Source organism: Chiloscyllium plagiosum, chromosome 1 (genome assembly GCF_004010195.1).
Source record: "Chiloscyllium plagiosum isolate BGI_BamShark_2017 chromosome 1, ASM401019v2, whole genome shotgun sequence".
In the NCBI taxonomy this organism is placed as follows: domain Eukaryota; kingdom Metazoa; phylum Chordata; class Chondrichthyes; order Orectolobiformes; family Hemiscylliidae; genus Chiloscyllium; species Chiloscyllium plagiosum.
The window spans coordinates 99,168,112-99,188,794 of record NC_057710.1 but is presented as its reverse complement, the minus strand read 5'-3'; the positions used below and the strand labels follow the sequence as shown (position 1 = coordinate 99,188,794).

Below are 20,683 nucleotides of genomic sequence, written 5' to 3'. Positions count from 1 at the left end.
AGGGGGGGGGAGGCGTGGACCTGACCAGGTAGTCACGGAGGGAACGGTCTTTGCGGAAGGCGGAAAGGGGTGGGGAGGGAAATATATCCCTGGTGGTGGGGTCCATTTGGAGGTGGCGGAAATGTCAGTGGATGATATAATTTATGCAGAGGTTGGTAGGGTGGAAGGTGAGCACCAGGGGGGTTCTGTCCTTGTTGCGGATGGAGGGGTGGGGTCTGAGGGCAGAGGTGCGGGATGTGGATGAGTTCCGTTGGAGGGCATCTTCAACCACGTGGGAGGGGAAGCTGCTGTCTTTAAAGAAGGAGGCCATCTGGTGTGTTCTGTGATGGAACTGGCCCTCCTGGGAGCAGTTATGGTAGACGTGGAGGAATTGGGAATAAGGGATTGCATTTTTGCAGGAGATAGAGTAAAAATAGGTGTAAGCCAGGTAGCTGTGGGAGTCGGTGGGTTTGTAAAAAATGTCAGTGTTGGGTCAGTCATCGTTGATGGAGATGGGGAGGTCCAGGAAAGGGAGGGTGGTGTCAGAGATGGTCCAGGTGAATTTAAGGTCAGGGTGGAATGTGTTGGTGAAGTTGATGAATTGCTCAACCTCCTCACGGGAGCACGAGGAGGCGCCAATGCAGTCATCAATGTAGCGGAGGAAGAGGTGGGGAGTGGTGCTGGTGTAATTACGGAAGATCGACTGTTCCATGTAGCCGACAAAAAGACAGGCATAGCTGGGGCCCATGCGAATGCCCATGTCTACCCCTTCCTCTGGAGGAAGTGGGAGGATTCGAAGGAGAAATTGTTAAGGGTGAGGACCAGTTCAGCCAAACGAATGAGAGTGTCAGTGGAAGGGTACTGGTGGGGATGTCAGGAGAGGAAGAAACACGGCTTGGAGGCTCTGGTCATGGTGGATGGAGGTGTAGAGGAACTGGATGTCCTTGGTGAAGATGAGGCGTTGGAGGTTGAGGAAACGGAAGTCTTGGAGGTGGAGGGCGTGGGTGGTGTCCCAAATGTATGGGGGAGTTCCTGGACTAGGGGAAATAGGACAGTATCGAGGTAGGTGGAGATGATTTCGGTGGGGCAGGAGCAGGCTGAGACAGTGGGTCGGCCAGGGTGGTGAGGCTTGTGGATCTTGGGTAGGATGTGGAATTGGACGGTGCGGGGTTCCCAAACTATGAGGTTAGAAGCTGTGGGTGGGAAATTCCCTGAGGTGGTGAGGTTGTGGATGCTCTGAGAGATGATGGTTTGGTGATGGGGGGTGGGGTCATGGTCGAGGGGGCGGTAGAAGGGGTTGACGTCTGGTTTCAGCGGTGTAGAGGTCAGTGCGCCAAACTACCACTGCACCCTTTTTATCTGCTGGTTTGATGGTGAGGTTGGGGTTGGAGCGGAGGGAGTGGAGGACTGCGCGTTGTGAGGGTGAGAGGTTGGAGTGGGGGAGGAGGATAGACAGGTTGAGGCGGTCAGTGTGTCAGCAGCATTTGGAAATAAAGAGGTCGAGGGCGGGTAATAGGCCAACGCGGGGTGTCCAGATGGATGGAGTGTATTGGAGGCAGGCGAAGGGGTCCTCGGAAGGTGGGCGGGAGTCCTGATTTTAAAAGTAAGCTTGGAGGCGGAAGCGGCAGAAGAAGTGTTTGACATCATGGCGCGTATTGAAATCGTTGATGTGTGGATGGATGGGGATGAAGGTGAGGCCTTTGCTGAGGACTGATCGTTTGTCCTCAGTGAGCGGGAAGGTCTGGGGGGATGGTGAAAACTTGGCAGGGCTGGGAGCTGGGATCTGGTGTGGGTGTGGAGCTGGGAGTGGGGGCGGAGACTGTAACTGGAGAGGGAGTGGTGGTAGGGGGAATGGGGATGGAGATTTTGAGAAGTGGTGTTCCCCTCGGGATTCTGGGGGGCGGGGATGGTGACAGTGGGATCTGTGGGGTGGCTGGGGGTGCGTGTAGGCAGTGCGCAGGTGGGTGGCATCACTGGGGGCGGAAGTGGTAGTGACGATGGCAGTTGTGAGGGCAGAAGTCACGGTACGCGTGGTGTCACTGATGATGTATGGGCGGAAGTGACGAAACTCAAGGAGTGGGTACAATTATAGGGCGCGGAAATTGCTGGAGAAGTGGCAGTGAAGGGGGTGGAAGTCACGGAACACATGGCGTTGGTGATGTCAGAGCAGGGCGGAAGTGGCTGTGAAGGCAACAAGGTGGCGGGTGGTGGGCGGGGGCAGAAGTGTGTTTCCGGTTGGCCCTTGCATTAATTCCCAGCGGTGGTGAACCTAGTGCCGATCACGGCGGTGGTTGGTTGTCTGGCGGCTGCAGTGGCTGTTGTCTGGTTGGCAGTCGCGGAGGCGGCATGTATAGCCATGGCTGCAACCTACCGGTTGGTGAGGACAGAAATGACATCATCAATCGCCGTGGTGATGGTGGCTGGCACAGCCTCGTGGCCGATGGCGGCCGAGCAGTTCCTGAGGCCGGGGGAAGTTTCTGGAATGTTCGAAGAGCGCTAACTATTGAGGTGGGAATATAAAAGTTTGTTGTACTTACAGCTTTTGATGTTAGAAATGGTGTAGAAATATTGTTTGTTGAGAGTATGAATTCTTCTGGGGATATAATACAGTAGGGGTCCTTTGCAGTTCTGAGAGAATGTGGCCCTCAGTTGAGCCATAGCTGACTGTAGAGAGGTTAGGTGGCAGCGCATGGCTGTAAGTGTGGAGCAGAGGATCCGGGATGAGAACTGTTGCTGGAGGTTTTGGATTTATAATCTGCACTCGTTGTCCTGTTCAGATCCAAACTATGTTGGTCTGAATGTGTTTGGAGTCCTTGTGGGAACAATTGGTTCCGAAGGCAGGCATTGAGGAAGTAGATGTGGCTGTGGTAGCGAGTCTGTTTCAGGACATGGTTGAAGAGCTTCAGGGCAGAGGAGATGACCTGGGGTTGCACTGAGAGAGAGAGACTTACTGAGATTCTTGCAGAGAGAGGAGAACTTCTTCAAGGTAGACATCCTTGGAAGAGGATTCGCAGTAAGGTTAAAATCAACTAGGTGGAAGTGTGTAATGCAGATGTTGGAGATCACAGTCAAAATTAGAGTGGTGCTAGAAAAACACAGCAGGTCAGGCAGCATCTGAGAAGCAGGATAAATCAACGTTTTGGGCAAAAGCCCTTCATCAGGAATGAGGCTGGGAGCCTTGGGACTGGAGAGTTAAATGGGAGGGGAGTGGAGTTGGGGAGAAGGTAGCTAGAAGGGCAATAGGTAAATGGAGGTGGGGTAAAGGTGATAGGTCGGTGAGGAGGGATAAGGTCCTGCTATCCCATATTCCCAATTCCACTGCCTCCGCTGCATCTGCTCCCAGTAGGACCAGTTCCACCACAGAACACACCAGATGGTGTCCTTCTTTAGAGACCGCAATTTCCCCTCCCACATGGTTGAAGATGCCATCCAATGCATCTCATCCACATCCCACACCTCCGCCCTCAAACCCCACCCCTCCAACCACAAGAAGGACAGAACCCTCCTGGTCCTCACCTTTCCCCCCACCAACCTCCGCATTAACCGCATCATCTGCCAACATTTCCGCCACCGATAAATGGACCCCTCCAGCAGGAATATATTTCCCTCCCCACCCCTTTCCACTTTCTGTAAAGATTGTTCCCTGGTCAGGTCCACGCCCCTAACAACCCACCCTCCCCTCCTGGCACTTTCGCCTGCCACCGCAGGAATTGCAAAACTTGCGCCCACACCTCCCTCACCTCCATCCAAGGCCCCAGAGGAACCTTCCACATCCATCAAAGTTTCACCTGCACATCCACACGTCATTTATTGTATCCGTTGCTCCCGATGCAGTCTCCTCTACATTGGGGAGACCGGACGCCTTCTCACAGAGCGCTTCAGAGAACATCTCAGGGACACCCGCACCAATCAACCCCACTGTGCTGTGGCCAAACTCTGCCGAGGACATGGAGGTCCTGGGCCTTCTCCACCACTGCTCCCTCACCACCCGACGTCTGGAGGAAGAACGCCTCATCTTCTGCCTCGGGACCCTTCAAGCCCATGGCATCCATGTGGACTTCACCAGTTTCCTCATTTCCCCTTCCCCCACCTTACCCCAGTTCCAACCTTCCAGCTCAGCACTGTCCTTCTGACCTGTCCCATCTGTTAATCTTCCTTCCTACCTAATACTCCACCATGCTCTCCAACCTATCACCTTTATCCCCACCTCAATCCACCTATTGTACTTTAAGCTACCTTCTGCCCAGCTCCACCCCCTCCCATTTATCTCTCCACTCTTGAGGCTCCCAGCCTCATTTCTGATGAAGGGCCTTTGCCCAAAACGCCGATTGTTCCTGCTCCTCGGATGCTGCCTGACCTGCTGTGCTTTTCCAGCACCACTCTAATCTTGAAATATATTTACTTGTTATAACCGTTTACTCAAAAGATATTGATCTTGGCTTCTCTTTTCTTAAAGCAATCGAGGATGAGTTTGAATTTGCCCTGGGAAACCAAACACCAGCATTTCTAAGAAAGTGCGTGTGTTACATCAGGAAAATTGCTCATATTGATCGCCATGTGAAGAATCCAGCTATGAGCCGATACACAGATGTTATCGAGGTCAATGGGAAACGTATAAGAGACCCAGTTGCAAATGAAAAGCTTGAGAAGCTCAGGGATGAGTTTATTCCTATGATTGTTGCCTCATCCAACTTGAGAGTATACACATCGATTACTCACTGCAATATGAAACTTGGATATTCAGAGGATGTGGAGAATCACTACGTTGAAGGTCTTTGTAAACAATTCTACGATGATATGATTGACATTATCCAGTCTACAGTTCAACAAAACTTTGATATTGAAACAGATGCACTTTATGATGAGGTTCTGCAGCACTTGTCCCTTTGTAAAATGTACTCCTCTCTCTATCAGTACCAATGTGAGGCTCTGAACCTCATACACAAGTATATACTGCCTTGTAAAGCAGGACATATGAGTCCACTTGTTGTCTACGGTGGACCATGCACAGGCAAAACACTCCTACTGGCAAAAGTGGCTGAACAGGTAAAAGTGGTTTATCAAAGTATTTTAATATTTGATGGTTTTATTGAATCAGTCAAAATCTATTTACATTTACAAAATTAGTCTGTGTTGGCTTGAGAGAAAACAAACAGTGAAATAGTCTGGAGAGTCAACATAATAGGTTCCACGTTCACATATCACTTTTAAATCAGCTCAGACTAGTGGATAGTGTGAATCTTTTCACTCATTGGGAAGAGGAGTGTTGGGTCTAGAGTGAGGGAAGAGTGAGTGGTTGGTGCGGAGCCTGGCTGGGGGGATCAGGACTCAGGAGAGAGCGCGGTGATTGTTGGGTCAAGGTCAGGGAATGGAGTGGTTTGAGAGAGGAGTGCTTGGGGGTTGTACACTTCTGATTCGTGATCAGAAATTTGCTGATATTCAGGTGGTTCAAGTCACCCCCAGCTGCCGGGTTCTGATACTGGACTTAGGGAATGTGAAATGGAGAAGGCAGTAGACACGTGTTTCAGGGCAAAAGAATCTCTGTGTTTATGAAGTACAAAAGCTAAGTATAACACCATAAATAAAGGCAAATGTAGTAGATGGTGAAATTGATATAATCAGTTACAATGAGGGCAATAATTAAAGACACTATTAAATCAGAGACAGAATAAACACTATTAGAAACTAAACAGCAGTTTTAGTCGCAAACTTCAATCAGGCTTAGGGTTCCTTGCACTGTCACCACCCGACTTCCCCTCCCTGCTAGTTAGGTCAGTCTTTTGGGCTCTTCAGAGTTTCAGCTCACCACTGAGGAAAACAGTCTTAAAGTACAGCTAGCTATTGAGGTTCTTGTTGTTGGTTCTCCTGGTTTGGAACAGGCCTGTGTGTGGAAGCTCCTGTTTGAATCTTGTTTGGTTAGCTTCCCCCCCCCTCTCCCAATTTCTTCCGATGATGCCCTTGGTTGGCTTCCTGATTCAGCTTCTCTGTTTGGCCTCTGCAGTTCTTGGTTCCGAAGCTGCTTGTTGGGGCTGGGAGCCTGTGGGGAAGTTGCTTGTTGGGGCTGGGAGCCTGTGGGGAAGCTGCTTGTTGGGGCTGGGAGCCTGGGGGGAAGCTTTTTCTGCAGAAGCTTGTTGATGAAAAAAAAGACTCTCTCCCAGGTAAGATCAGGGCTCGCTGTTATATAGACTGTGTGCCCCATTATCTTCTGTCAAATCTGGGTTGCCATTGTGTTCATTGTGTTTTTGGTATTCTCTTTGTGGTCACTCGAGCTTCCTGATCGTCAAGGGTGAGTGTGAATGTATTTTGATTGAAGTTGAATGCCCAGTATCTCTGAGGTTCCAAACTGTCTGTGTTGGGTAGCCCAAGGGGTTAAAGTTAGTTTCTGGTCAGAGTGTTAGGTTTTAGTTCATTGTTCTCTTAGAGTGGAGGCATAAATTGGAACAATAGTCCCAGATGAAAATCATTCTGGCTCTGTTTGTATTTTTTGCAGTCTGAGCTCAAGATTTTGTCCAGTATTTCAGATATGAGAAAAGTCCAGATTTTTAGTCCAATATTTTAGAGGATGGGAAATTTTCCACTCAGTCCTACAGGATGTATGAAATAAGTACTTGGGGATGTGTGAGGTAAGAACGGGATCAATTGGATTGTTACGCAAGAGTTAGACCATGTCCTAAGTAATTATTTAATTAATTTAATCTAAACCCTCCAAAATATTTGATGGAATCTTTGGATATTTGTAGAAGAGTCCATGTGGAGAGGATTTGCCCAGTAGAAAGTTCAATGTGCAGAGGCAGTCCGTCAAAATCTGCGACAATGGGAATTCTGCAGCATCCCCATGCACATTTCCCAACCACACTGGAATAACAACTATCTGACCATTGGAAAATCTGCACCATGATTTTCTTTAAATTCTATAGGTTTTAGTCATGTTCATCCCAGTTAAAGTGATAACATTTCATGTCACTGACCATTCATTTATTAGAGCTGGAAACATTTGCAAATGCAACAAATGCTAAAGAAATATCAAGGCAAGAAAAGAGCCAGATGGCATATGGTGCCAGGCTACTGGATGATGGGAAAAGGAAGTAGGGTGCCAGGGTGAAAAGGACAAAGGAGCTATGTAAGTGATCTGACAAATATGTAGGCTTGGGGAATTGTAATTTATCTTTTGATTAGGCATTTTGCACCTGTCTGGATTTAATATTGATGTCAGTAATTTCAAGCCATAATTTTTTTTTATTTTTGGCTTGATGGCACTTGTTGATAATTTTCTGTTTGTCCTGTTTACACATAATCTAGACCAAGTCTTTTCATTCTTTACTTTGTTACAATCAACTGATGTGGTGCTCTTTAAATTGAGCCTGCTACTCTAAGAATCATATCAAATGTGAATTTTCTTTAAGTATGCATAGTAGCCCAGTTTACCTGACTGTCAAACCAAAGTTGTTAGAAAGCACAGATTAGGTTTCTGTACAAAATAAAAATTACTATTTATTGTAAGTGTTATGAAATTGTGAGTGAATTATACCTGTGAGAGAGTAAAAGCTAGCAGTGACAGCACCAAGTGTTCTCAACAAGACACAATGTAATATGTGCTCCAGCTACAGGGTACCTAGTTGCCTGGAAACAACAAAACAGTTTCAAATTCAGCTAATCAGTTTAAATTATACCCCGATAAAATACTAAATTCCAATCAAGTTTGAATTGAGTATATGGACAATCTTAAAAACCAATGACACAATCTGATGCTTTGGGGTATAAGACTGGGAAAAATTGAACAGTTGGGAGGAGAACTACCACCAGACCAACAGCTGTAGACTGCTCGTCAGAACTTTCTGAGAGGTACCAATCTAGAGAAGGAGTTTGCATAGAGTAAAACATCAACACCAACCTGGAGAGCAAATCTACCGATGAAGATAACAAGAAGATTCGGCCACTGACTGGTTTTAAAATTTGAATTTTCCTGTAAATCTTAATTGGGAGTTTATCGGACTAGTATTATAGAAGGGAAGGTAACAGATAGGTTAGAGGAAGGAGGTGTAATTAGTTATGAGTTAATTATTCTCTGTTATACTTTAAGAAATGAAGTTGTTAATTTTTACTTTAAATAGTTCTTGGCCTCTCAAATTTTCACAGATTACTGCAAAGGATAAATCTTGTCTGTGTTGCTAGTTTAAATTAAGCAGGAGGGTTTACCCTATGTTGTAACATAAGTAATTAGACTCTAGGTAAACAAATAAAAACTATTGGCATAAAGCACTACTAATTAAAACGCTAATCATCCCATAAGCTCCCCCTTACATGCTCACACAAACAAACACGAAAAATAGGTTATTGACAGGTAGAAAAAAATGGGAGGTTAGTTCAGTGGTCTTTATTTCCCAATTCTAATGTTGAGATGATCCTAGTTCGACTAGTCAGGCCCTGAGTGTTCACTTGTCTTTCTCTGGAAGCCTCCTGTGGTTCACTTGGAAAATGTCTCTGATTTATCAATTCAGAAGTCACAGTCCACAGCAGAAAAGGTAACTGGTTTTCTTCAAATTAAACCAAGATTTCTTTTACAGCAGAGACCAGACTCTTCTGGAGAAAACAACAGCACATCCTTCTGTGTCTTTCTCTCTCTGCATGTTTGTGTCTCTGTAACTTGTTTCCACTTCCACACTGCTCAGTTAGCTGAGAACTAATCAGCTTCACTTGGAAACTATGGCTGCTTATTGTCTGTATGTTGAAGGAACCCACAGCCACAAAAAAAGAGTTTACAATAGGTATAAGATTCCTTGCTATGAAATTATGAACCCTGTTTTTAAAAATAATGCTTTTTCATTCCAGTCCACTGCTTCTAAAGTCACAAAAATAAAAAGACATAATCCTTACAACTTACCCTTTTTAACCTCTCCATTTGCCATATATCATTATCAACATTTGGCCATTTAATCTGTCTTGTCCTCCAGCCTATTACAGACCCTCCCTTTACTCTTTCTTGTCACCTTTCTTCTTTCTCTGTCTCAGTAGTTGATTAAAATCTGCTATGTCTCTAACCATTTCCAGTTCTGGGAAAAGGTCATTGACCTAACATATTAACTTTTGTTTCTCTCTGCCAATGCTGTTAGGCCTGCTGAATTTTTTCAATATTTTCCACTTTAAGTTATCCTTTTGTTTTAGTAACCATAGACACAAATTGTTTTGCCCACAGCATTTATTGTTTAGCTGTCAACAATCATGAGGTATTCTTAAGATTTGATTATATATCAGAGAGATAGGTTAGCACAGCTGCATGTAGTCCGATCCTTATACTGTTTACAGGTGTACTTGAGGATAAGTGGTGTCACAGTATACAATATTATACAAAGCAGCTGAAGAAAGCTATAACAATGTCTCAGACATTTCAGCTGGTGACTGCTGACATTCCAAAGGCCAATAGGTTTGCTGATGTCCCAGGATCTAGGCTCAGTCAGTGATGATTTACTCTCTTATTGATTTTGGTTACAAAATAATACAATTTACAAGGCAGGTGTCACTAACTGCTAAGTTACTTCATTACACTACTCTACAAATCCATATTCAAAAGCGGATATCCATTGCCAGTATCCCAATTATTTTATTTAAAATTCGAAGAAAGATATTTGGCAGCATGTTGTGGATTGTTTTGCTTTCTAAATGTGAAAGTTTCTAAGGAGATTGGATGCAATAGTATAGGATGCTGTAATATTTTTCAGCCAGCTATTAATTTTACTCGATACCTTAATTTTCTTGTTACAACCAAATAAAGGGTACTCTTAACCAACTCGCTTTAGGATTCAAATAATCTTATGTTTCAGCTTTTTTTCCCCTTGATCTCAGAATAGGAATGTAGGAGTGCAAAAATAGACTATTTAGCTACTTGACACAGTTCCACCATTTAATCAGGTCATTTCTGTTCAATAATTTAATTTCATACATTCACTTTTTCCTGAATCTCTTCGTATCTTCGTTCAACAACTTTTAATCATTCTTCCTTAAAATTAACAATGGAATGTGCATTCATTTCCCTGCCTCACACCCTTCTCTTATTTACTGCTACTCCTTAAGCCCTTCTACTTCTTTGTCATTCTTAAAGGAACTTCATAAAACCTTTTGTTCGTCGGCTGTAATAATTCTGTGTGCAGCTTTGTGTCACACTGCATGAGCTCCATCACAGTAAGATCCTTTCCATTAGATTTTCATCCATGTTTTGTGTCCAGGTGATCATTATTCCACAGGTAAGAACAGAAGATATTGTAATTGTTAGATTATATTTTCAACAACTAATAAAAGATTATTCATGGATGCAGCTGTGTGATTTTTTTTGTTAATATAGTACTGTTCTTCACAAGCAGTTTTGATAAGGCTTTTATTTTGGAAATTAAGGTAAGCCAGAAAGCCATGTGCTTGCGAACAAGTGATGTACTCATTGCCAAACACTGGTTAATGACTACTGTCAAACCTTATACAGCATTGCTCAAGTGGACATACTTTTATGACAGTGTTGGGAAAAGCATTCTAAGTGAATGAGAGAATCACTAATCAGAACTCTGCGTTACAAATAATAATTTTAATGTCAGAGACTTTTCTTTTGGTTTTAAAAACATAAGTGTAAAACAAAGTACAAAATTTCAGAATATCTTTCAAAGAGTCATTTAAAATTTGATTGTGGTACATCCCAGAGAGAGTGTATTTAAAGATGAGGTAATCAAGAGATGATAACCTCTGCTTGGTGTCTTGGCACTAATCAGAATGGAATAATAATCCATAATTTAAAAAATGATGATAACTGTTATTTGGTTTGTGATTAACACTGATGGAGTTTTTATCTGTATCCAGCAGTTCAATCAAAATTAATGTATATACTCCAGGAGCAAATTTTCAATAATAAGAATAATCATTAAACCATTTTATGTGTCGCCAAATGTCTGTTAAAAACTTGTAATGTCATTTTATATTTCAGGCCCATTCTTGGCTTCAAGAGGAACTGGGCCCCAATTCAGAACCAGTTATAACAGTGAGATTTTTGGGAACAACAGAGTTAAGTACAGAGCTCAAACCACTGCTGCAAAGTCTCTGTGAACAATTAGCCATTAACTATCGATGCCTCATACACCATTATCCTCAAAAAGTACAAGACCTGAGGGAATTATTCGTCAACCTTCTGAACGAGTCTTCATTTCATCGACCACTGGTATTAATTTTTGATGCTCTGGAGCAGCTTTCAGATGGTGAGGAGGCACGCAAATTATGGTGGCTCCCCATTCACCTTCCTCGTTCAGTACGTGTGATATTATCAACTCTGCCAAACAAGCATGGCATTCTGCAAAAACTGAGGTGCTTGATACAGGACAATGATAATTACATTGAACTGCCTCAACGTGACAGGAAGATCTGCAGCCAAATTCTTAAACATCAGCTTTTACAAGTGAAAAGAAAGGTCACTTCAGGTCAGCAGATCTATGTCAATGAAGCACTCTCAAAATGTACTCTGCCTATGTTTGTTAATCTGATTTACCACGAGGTCAAGCAATGGAGATCACACAAGGATGTTGATGACACTTCCCTTTGTGTGACAGTGCATGAAAGTATTGAGCACCTTTTCTGGTCCCTCGAAAATAAGTGTGGCCCTAGGCTGGTCTCAAGAGCACTTGGCTTCATCACAATGTCCAAAACTGGACTGAGTGAAATGGAGCTGGAAGATGTCCTTTCACTTGATAATTATGTTGTAAGTGAAATCACAGCAAACACTAAACTTCAGAATCCACTGCGGTTACCGTGTTACTTCATCTCAAGATTGAAAGAGGAGCTACGTGGTTACTTAATGGAGAGGCAGGTGAGAAGTGTCACACTCCTAGTGTGGGCAAATCGCCACCTTCACCTGATTGCTCAGAAACTGTACCTGCAGAATCAGGAAGAAATACATGAAATGCACAGCATCATGGCAGATTACTTTTTAGGAGTGTGGGCTGGTGGGAGACCAAGGTCTTTTCATCCTGAGCAAAGTCACAGCCAATCTCTGGACATTAACAATAAAAGCATTAATGATGAAAAACAAATTGGTGAAAAGACTTTTGACAGGCAAGCCCCTGAGCAGCCGTGGGTCTTCCAGTGTAACTCATTAGAGCCCGACATCTTTTTTGTGAATCATAGGAAAAGTACTGAGCTACTGCATCATCTGACTAGAAGTGGGAGGACAGATGATCTGATGTACAGTGTCATTATGAATTTCAGTTGGCTGTACACCATGATCAAAATTGGTCACCTTGACAAAGTCCTTTCTGACATAGACCTTGCTTACAATTATTCACAGGAGAAAGAACTGAAATTTCTGGGAAGGACACTGCGAGGTATCAAATTGAAAGTTTCAAGGAACCCAGGCTCTCTGTCTGCTGAGCTGCAACAAAGGCTTCTACCTGTTGTTAGCTCTTTACCAAAGCTTAGACATCTTCTTTTAGAGTGCGACAAGGACGGCCCAAAGTATTGCTCAATAGTGCCTTTGCATTCCTCACTGGATGTGACATATAGCCCTGAAAGACTCCCACTAACAACCAGCTACATCCATGTGATTGAGGTGCTGCCTACATTGAGCCCCAGTGTGATCATTGCTGCACTGGAAAATGGTTCAATTACCACCTGGGATGTGGAATCACAACAAATTCAGCGCCAGATTACAACTGCAAACTCAGCCGTGTTAGGGATGAAACTTACTCATGATGAAAAGTATCTTGTTGTATCAACAACAAAAAACACATTGTTGATATATGACAATCATAACTCATGTCTATTATCAGAGGTGGAAGTCAAGGGCTCCAAGCACTGTATTGCAGGCGGGGGTAACTGTTTTATTCGTGGCTTCACATTATCAATTAACCATGCCCTCGCATGGTTGCAAGGGAGTAAAGACGTGCATGTAATTGATTTAATATATGGCTGGCCACTCTACCAATTCCATTGCTGGTATGAAGTGACTTGTGTCCAAAGTTCTCCAGATGGAGTTTATGCATTCTGTGGGCAATACCTGAACACTACAACCATTTTCCTCTTGGGAAGTGGTGAGAAGCTCTCAACAGTGACGTCTGAGCTGTCTGGTGGGTATGTGAAATCTCTTCTCATCCTGGCTGCAGCTCAAGAAATGGTCATGATTGATAATGAAGGCAGTTTGTCCGTCTGGAATATTGATGAAATTACTAACCCTCAACTTATTGAGGACTTTGACTGTCAGGGAAAGGATAATGAAGTGGTGAGTTTAGAGCTGGCAGAAGACCAAAGTGCAATCCTCATTTGTAAGACATTCAGCATTGAAATGTTGGACACTAATGTCTGGAAAGTGGCTGAGAAGTTCAAAGCAAAACGAAATGAGCGCTTCATATCAGCTGTCCTCTCCAAAAATGGTGACTCAATTATTGCTTCCATGGAACATATGTCATCAATATTCGTGTGGCGGAGAGACACTGGACAGTGTATGGCAAGTTTGCAGGAAATCTCAGGGGCCATTGTAAAGTTGGTCAAGTCAAATCTACACAATTTGTTACTGTCTTTGACAACCAGTGGTGTCCTTTCTGTCTGGGATATAGACATAATAACAGCAATCTCGAACATTGACAAAACAGGCAAAGCAATTCAAAGTATTCTCCTGCCAGGCAGAGGTGAGCTAATCTACACATTGGATGGCTCTGAATTTGTTCATAAATGGAGCTTCAGTACTGGATACATTGAAGCTATGTTTAAACATGACGGTATTGTGGAAAACTGTGTTCTCACATACTCTGGAGAGTTGATGGTCACTTCCGATGACAAAGGCACCCAATACATCTGGAACACAGTTACTGGGGACAACATCTTTCGGATCAATGGGCAGCGGATCTCCCAACTACTGATTACACACAATGACCAGTTTGTAGTCTCACTCTGTAACCAAGGTGTCTCTCGAGTGTGGAGACTGTCCACTGGTCACAAAGTCTGCAATATTCTGGTTCCCATGCAGAATGCATTTATCACATATCCTAACACGTTTGTAATTGGTGTTTCAAAAAACAAGCTGCTGGCTGTAAGCTTGTGGACAGGAAGTGTAACAAAAAAGTTCTGCTGTGATGATGGTACAACCATTGTAAATGTCAAGCTCATCCCTGATTCTCCAGACTATGTGGTTTTTATTACTTCTACTGAAACACTGTTTGTTTGGAGTGTGACGGAGGAAGCCGTGTGCAGACGTGTGCAGCTCCCTAATAATTTCCTGAAAAACCTCGAAGATTTTCAGATATCTCCCAATGGGAAACTGGGAATTTTGTCCCGAGGTGATGACAACATTAACATTATGGATCTGAACAACGGAAAACTGCGCCTTGTCCCAGCCACTGGAATCATCTGGCGTCAGAAATTATCACGTGATGGTCGTTACCTGGTATACATTTGTTTCAGAAACAACAGTGAAGAAAATGATAATGGGGCTGTGTCTAGTTTAATAGTTGTCAGATTGGCCGATGGTAAAAATATTGGAGCATGCTCACTTTACAAGACGCCTGCTTTTCTGAGTCTGTCACAGCGACACCTTAACATTATTGTGGGTTTTGATGATGGCAGCATCGGGACCTACACTGTGGTCGATCGGGTTGATGCTGCCTTAAAAATTAAAATTGCCACTTCAAACAGCCGTCAAATTTTTAATAGCACGTCTCAGCAAATCAGGCCTAAGCGTGCAAACTTTATGTGCAAATATACAGCTGACTGCGTATGGAGAGAGTCTTCTGAAGTCTTTGCCAGGGATAGTCCAATTACAGTCTCTGATTCAAGTGATACACTGGAGACAGCGCCTACCAAAAAACAACCTTACTACTCTGACAAAACAGGTTCGACATTACAGATAGACTATAAATGTCAAAATTTTCCAGCAGAAAGCTAAGCCATGGATTTTTTGTGTGTGCAAGAAGAGTCCCTTATACAGAAAAAATATTTTTTAATGTTGAGTGCCATTTTGAAAGTCACTCAAAGGTATTTCTTTTATGCTTCTTGAGTATTAAACAGTTTTGTCACTTTAAAATAGATCTTTGCTATTTCAAGGGGACTAATATCTCAGGGGGTAAAGTTATTTCTTCCATTGCACATGTTTATTTTAATTTAGTTTTGTGACTATTCCCAACTTTTGTTTGATTCCTGTAGCTGGTGTTCAGCATGCTCATTTATTTACATCTGCTTACTTATCATAATGTTTCACGTCTAAAGGAGTTTTCACTAAACAATGTTACTACCGGCTCAAGTATCCATGTAAATTTTGCCAAAATGACTTATTTTTAGGTGGGCTTTAAATGGACAGTACAATCTCATATTTTCCTGAATTCTTAGCAAGGAGAAGATGCCATGGGACATGGATAAAATAAATGAAAGAACATATTGATATCTGATCAGGTATTAATGAAAGTGATGACTTTACCTCTTGGATTTCATTCCTTTTTAACAAAGAAATGACACGTTTTTAACATACAAGCACAATCACCTGTCAAGTGCTGTGAATGATGTTATACTGTATGTAGAGAAATACAGTGCATTACATCAGTTTTCACAAACTAGGAGTGCCGTTATTTATCATTCCTGAAGTGCTTTCTGGATAAGGTACTACGATGTATAACTTGTACTGTCTACTGTTCCACAGAAGTTTGGTTCAAAAATAAAATAAGTATTTCATTAGCCAAACCGTGGAAAAGTTGAACGATCAGCCACAATTTAGTAATTCACAAATTCAGCCAGATTCTGACATGATTCCCCCATTTCTGGACCATTCAGGTCTATTACCTTTTAAAAGGGGCACTTTCTCATGTTTTCTCCAGTGACGCACATTAAGCTGCATCAAAGCTGTTGAGGTTTTTAACTTCTGAAGTATTAAGTAAAATGATGGTTATAAAATGCAAATCACTGCAGTTATAATCACATGGTCGCAGTCTATTGCAGACACTTCCCAAGCATCATTGTGTATCTCCAGTTAAGCTACAGAGCATCACTTGTGTTCCGAACTCTTTAGGGGACTAGATAATCTATCATAGGCTAGACCTTAAGGCTAGACAGACACTTCAATGAAAGCTATAGACTTTGTAAATGGGACTTTTCTACCCATATAATTGCATCTCTATCATCAAGTTTCTGTTTGTATCAAATAAAGACTGTTAGCAATTACTTGTCTTAATACATCTAAGAGATGCACTAACTCTAAGCCAGTTGCAGTGATATATGATTCTACCCTTCAGGTGGCATGCAGTGTACCTGGTAGTAAAAAAAAGACAGTGTTATTATTTATAATACTCTACCAGCCTAGCTGCATATGACTTCATATACTCAGTGGAGCATTGCTTTAATCAGTCAATCATTTAAGCTCATTACTTCCTCAAATAGGAAAGGATAGTCCTTTAAAAAAGATACTTGGAAAACAACTTACAATTTCTGGATCAGGGATCTTTCTGTCTATGTAAGAAAGAAAAATGTGAAGACTTTAAATTACACTAGCTGGATTTTTTATGCAGCTTAAATTTGATGAACTATTACGGAAACATATTTAGAAAAGTTTTCTATTGAAGCCAACACAAATTTAGAATAACAGTAGGATATTGTTGAGGAGAGTGTCTCCTCCACTGCACCATTCACAAGTGCAGTCGTATTATAGCATTGAACCGTGACACAGTAATAGCACCAACAACTCTACGTGGCTGATCCAACACTAGCAATCATCCAAGAAAAATACTGAAGATATTTCCTGATTATCCAAAGATTAACAGGAGGGGTTATAGGACATTACAGGATCACACTTACTGAGTTAGGTCTTGACCTTGTGCATTAGGAAAATCTGGACGAGAGTAAAGATCCCATTTTATATCTTGCACCACTTCTATTTCTGAAATTTGATTTCTATTGAAGTCAATGGAGAGATGTAAAATGGGTCTGTCTTGTGTTAATGCAGAAATTAAGGATCTACCACACCTTTCAGACGAGGTGGATGTTAACTCCAAGGCCACCGCACTCCACTGCTGATGTCACCTATGCAGGAGAGGTTTGATGGGGGGTGGTGTTACAGACATAGAGGAGATGGGGACTGAGAAGGCCAGTGACACTGGGGGGGATGTGCTAGTGGAAACTGGGGCCTTAGAGCTGTCAGTGGAATAGCTTTCTGCTATCACTGATGTGCTGGCCAGCAACCTTTCCAGCCACCATGCTGCCAAAGAAGTGCCCTTGACAGAATGGGAGGCCATGAGCAGTGTCTGGATGAAGAGCTGGCAATATGTAGGGGTGGGAGGGTGTTAGACACCACAGCAGTAACCCCAGTCCCCAAACAGGAATCGCCAGCTTCTGGAAGAGGCTCTCTCCAGGCTGCACATAATGAGCCAGGCAGCAACAGTGTGGAAGAGAGCTCCGGTTCAGGAGACCTCAATGCAAACACTGTCAAGGAGGGGAAGCACTGCTTTGCCAGCCCCAGCCTTCACCTCCCCAAGTCCTGGATCAGGACTACTTCTTCGCACCAACTTTCAGCCCAGCTGTGGTTTTCCATCACTTCAGAATGATGCGGAATGTCCCTTCACAAGTGCATCACCCAGAGACAGTGTTTGCAGCTCTCACAGCCCAGAGCTAAAGCTCAATGAAGCAGGCACAGAGAACTGAGCTGGGAGACACCCATCAAACTATCCCATATGCAGGGAAACTGCAAAGGGTCAAGGCAATGGCAGGAAACAGGGATCTCCTGTGGGACCATGTTTGGGTGAAGTCGATAGTGCAGTGCTGACTTGTGTATGTAGGTAATGTGGGTTTGCTGCCAGATCACATGACATTAGGAATCCTACACCCCTTGATGGCGGCAGGAGCTGGTGCCAGGAAACCTCATGTTGAAGGCAGGAAACTGTGGTTAGCATTGCTGCCTCACAGCACCAGAGACCCGGTTCAATTCCCGCCTCAGGCGACTGAGTGTGTGGAGTTTGCACATTCTCCCCGTGTCTGCGTGGGTTTCCTCCGGGTGCTCCAGTTTCCTCCCACAGTCCAAAAATGTGCAGGTTAGGTGAATTGGCCATGCTAAATTGCCCATAGTGTTAGTTGAAGGGGTAAATGTAGGGTGGGTTGCACTTCGGCGGTTCGGTGTGGACTTGTTGGGCTGAAGGGCCTGTTTCCACACTGTAAGTAATCTAATCAAACTCATAGATACACTCAATTCCCTACTTGCCTATAATTTGAATATGATTTAATCCTGTATCTGCAATTTAGTTGACCTCTGGTGCCTTCACTAACCTGCCTAGTGAAAACTAGTGACTTATATGTGGCTTCCTTCACTCACTGTGAGAGTCACTTGGGCTTGCAGGTGATTGACCTGCAGGCACAGGATTGAAGATGGAAGTTTTTTCACTGAGTACTTGCTGAGCTGACACTGAGAGCTGGAGCGTCAGGTACAAAATTCAGAACCTGAGCTAGTGAGTCCAAAATGTATGCAGCCCACTTAGGAGGTTGCCAGCAAGGAAGGGGAAAGGCGGTGAAAGCATGAGAATTATCCACTCTGTCCTATCTCTGTGAGCGCTGCACGGGATGGGCTAGCTGGACTGTAACATCTCGAAACTCAGTTGAATGTTAGCAAATGATCATGACCAATGACCAGAGGAATCATCTCCCTGGACAATGCAATGTCTTTTCGTGCAGGAGCAACAGATGCTGCAGATTTAAAATGCTGAGCTTTTTCAGAAAGCCTTGCAAATCGATTTCTAAATCTAACAAAGTGGTGGCCATCCTTTAAATTTATCACCAGTCCTTGCTCAGCCATCAGGAGATGCAGACTTCCCAAAGTCACATAAGCTGGCAACAAGCCCATGTTACCGACATTCATAAGTCAGCAAGTCACTAACAACTTCACCCAATCACTGACCCACAGCAGGTCCCTGACCCCCTCCGAACATGAATGCTATTGCATTCTCCAATGTCTGAGAGTAAGCCCAAGTTCACAGAGCCAGAATTGGGTTTACACGTGGACACCAGACGAAGATCTGACTGGGCTCAGCACTGACATGCTCCATGTTTGCAATCACCCATTCAGCATTTCACATGCATGAAGGTGACTTAGGTGAGGTACTGGAGGGTAGAAACCATCAGAAGAAACAAAAAATGTAATAGATGTATGTCATTGGGCATAAAAGCATTCCAATTATAAAAAATATTTACTCCATATCAAGAGAATGCATGGGTTTCTGTTCATTTATGTAGAGCACAGAAGAAAGAGAAAAACCAAAGGTGGGACTAAATTTATGGGAAATTGTTACATTATTGTCACATGCAGATTTGTCAGCCAAGTTGAAGGCCTGTTAGAAATCAGCTAAGAGAATGGCGGAAGGAAGGTCTGAGGTAGCTCTGACAGTCAGCTATGTCTAGCTGCAGGTTCTCCTCAGCCATGGCAAGTGCTTCTCTTTCCTAGAACAGGGAGGATGAGGCTGGCCAGCTGACTAAGTAAACCACAACAGATTACAGAGGAAGTCAACAGCCATTGGTTTATTCCTAGAATCTGGCTGCAGTACTATAAATGGGTGAATGACCATATTCATTCATGCAAGATGAGTCATCCACACTCCACTTCTCTCAGTGACCGGCACTCGGTAACATATATGGGTGAAGTTGGTGGAGAGGAAATGCCCACAAAGTTGGTCGTATTGGGAAGAGGCATCAGCAGATTCGGTCAAGGACATCGCTATATGTTGGTCAATATGCTCATCTGCTGGCACTGACTGCAGCAAGGCTGTATGCAGTAGGCAATCATATGATGGACATCTAGACTTCTATCAACTGAGGCACAGTGCTTGTCTTTGTAAGACAACAAACGTTGTTCCTCGTTATGACTGCAGAAGAAGACAAACCACAGAAGTAAAAGAAAAGGCCAAGATCAGAGGCGGTATCTCCTTCTCAGACATCCTAAGCCTATGGATGAGGCAGTACTGGAGTGGGCAGGGCAGCAAGTTGGGTGTTTGGCACTTCATTGTAGTTGGTGAGTGAGGAATTTAGATATAAGAGACTGAGTGGTTTAATGGATTGGCATTAGAGAGCCTCTAGCAGGTATGTGATATAGTGCTTGTGTGTCCAGCGCTAGACCCAAGAAGTTCCACACTAGGCGTAGACCAGAGGGTCTTTGGAGCATCCTAAGAATGGAGTTATATGTGAGGACTATGCAAAATGCCAGGTTCAGTAATTGGAATTCCCAAGCAATTTACAAATTGCCTGGGAAATAGATTATTTTCAATGGGCAATTGCCTTTTTCTTGGAACTTGTGAAAAATTCCATTAAAATCAGAGGATTTGGAAGGTTGCCACTCACTTCAGAAAAAGTTAGAAGGTTAAAAACCTGGTCTAACTCCTGGGTAACTATTAAGTTAACACCCTGACTCACCACTTACCCCTCTCAATTAAGACTCCCCTACCCCTGACACCCATCCAACTTCACAGGGCCCAACTCCTCGCACTGCCTACAACCCCACCAACACCACCAGGTTTGAGCTGACCCTGCTGGAACTGACAGCAACCCAATCTCTAGGGCTGTGGTTTCTGCACTAGTCATCTTCCCTGCTAGATTCCTGGACAGGATTGTGACAGCAGATTGGGCATCATGCAGGAGGAGGAGGGGTCCTCAGAGATTACATGATCACGTCATGACCCCTCACCTTCCACCCATACAGATCACTCTTACATCAATGGACATGCATTCA

General features: G+C 43.6%; 1 protein-coding gene across 3 annotated transcripts in view; it reads left to right on the top strand.

The window, feature by feature from the left end:
• The window catches only part of LOC122551438 (NACHT and WD repeat domain-containing protein 2), a 125,528-nt gene extending 107,610 nt beyond the window's left edge, over positions 1-17,918 (top strand). For all 3 annotated transcript variants that reach the window (XM_043693346.1, XM_043693356.1, XM_043693365.1), the window contains 2 exons: positions 4,436-5,025; positions 10,943-17,918. In XM_043693346.1, the coding sequence (XP_043549281.1) occupies positions 4,436-5,025; positions 10,943-14,881 (4,529 nt within the window). In that variant the 3' untranslated portion in view covers positions 14,882-17,918. The remainder of the gene's footprint in view (positions 1-4,435; positions 5,026-10,942) is intronic.
• The last annotated feature ends 2,765 nt before the right edge of the window (positions 17,919-20,683 follow it).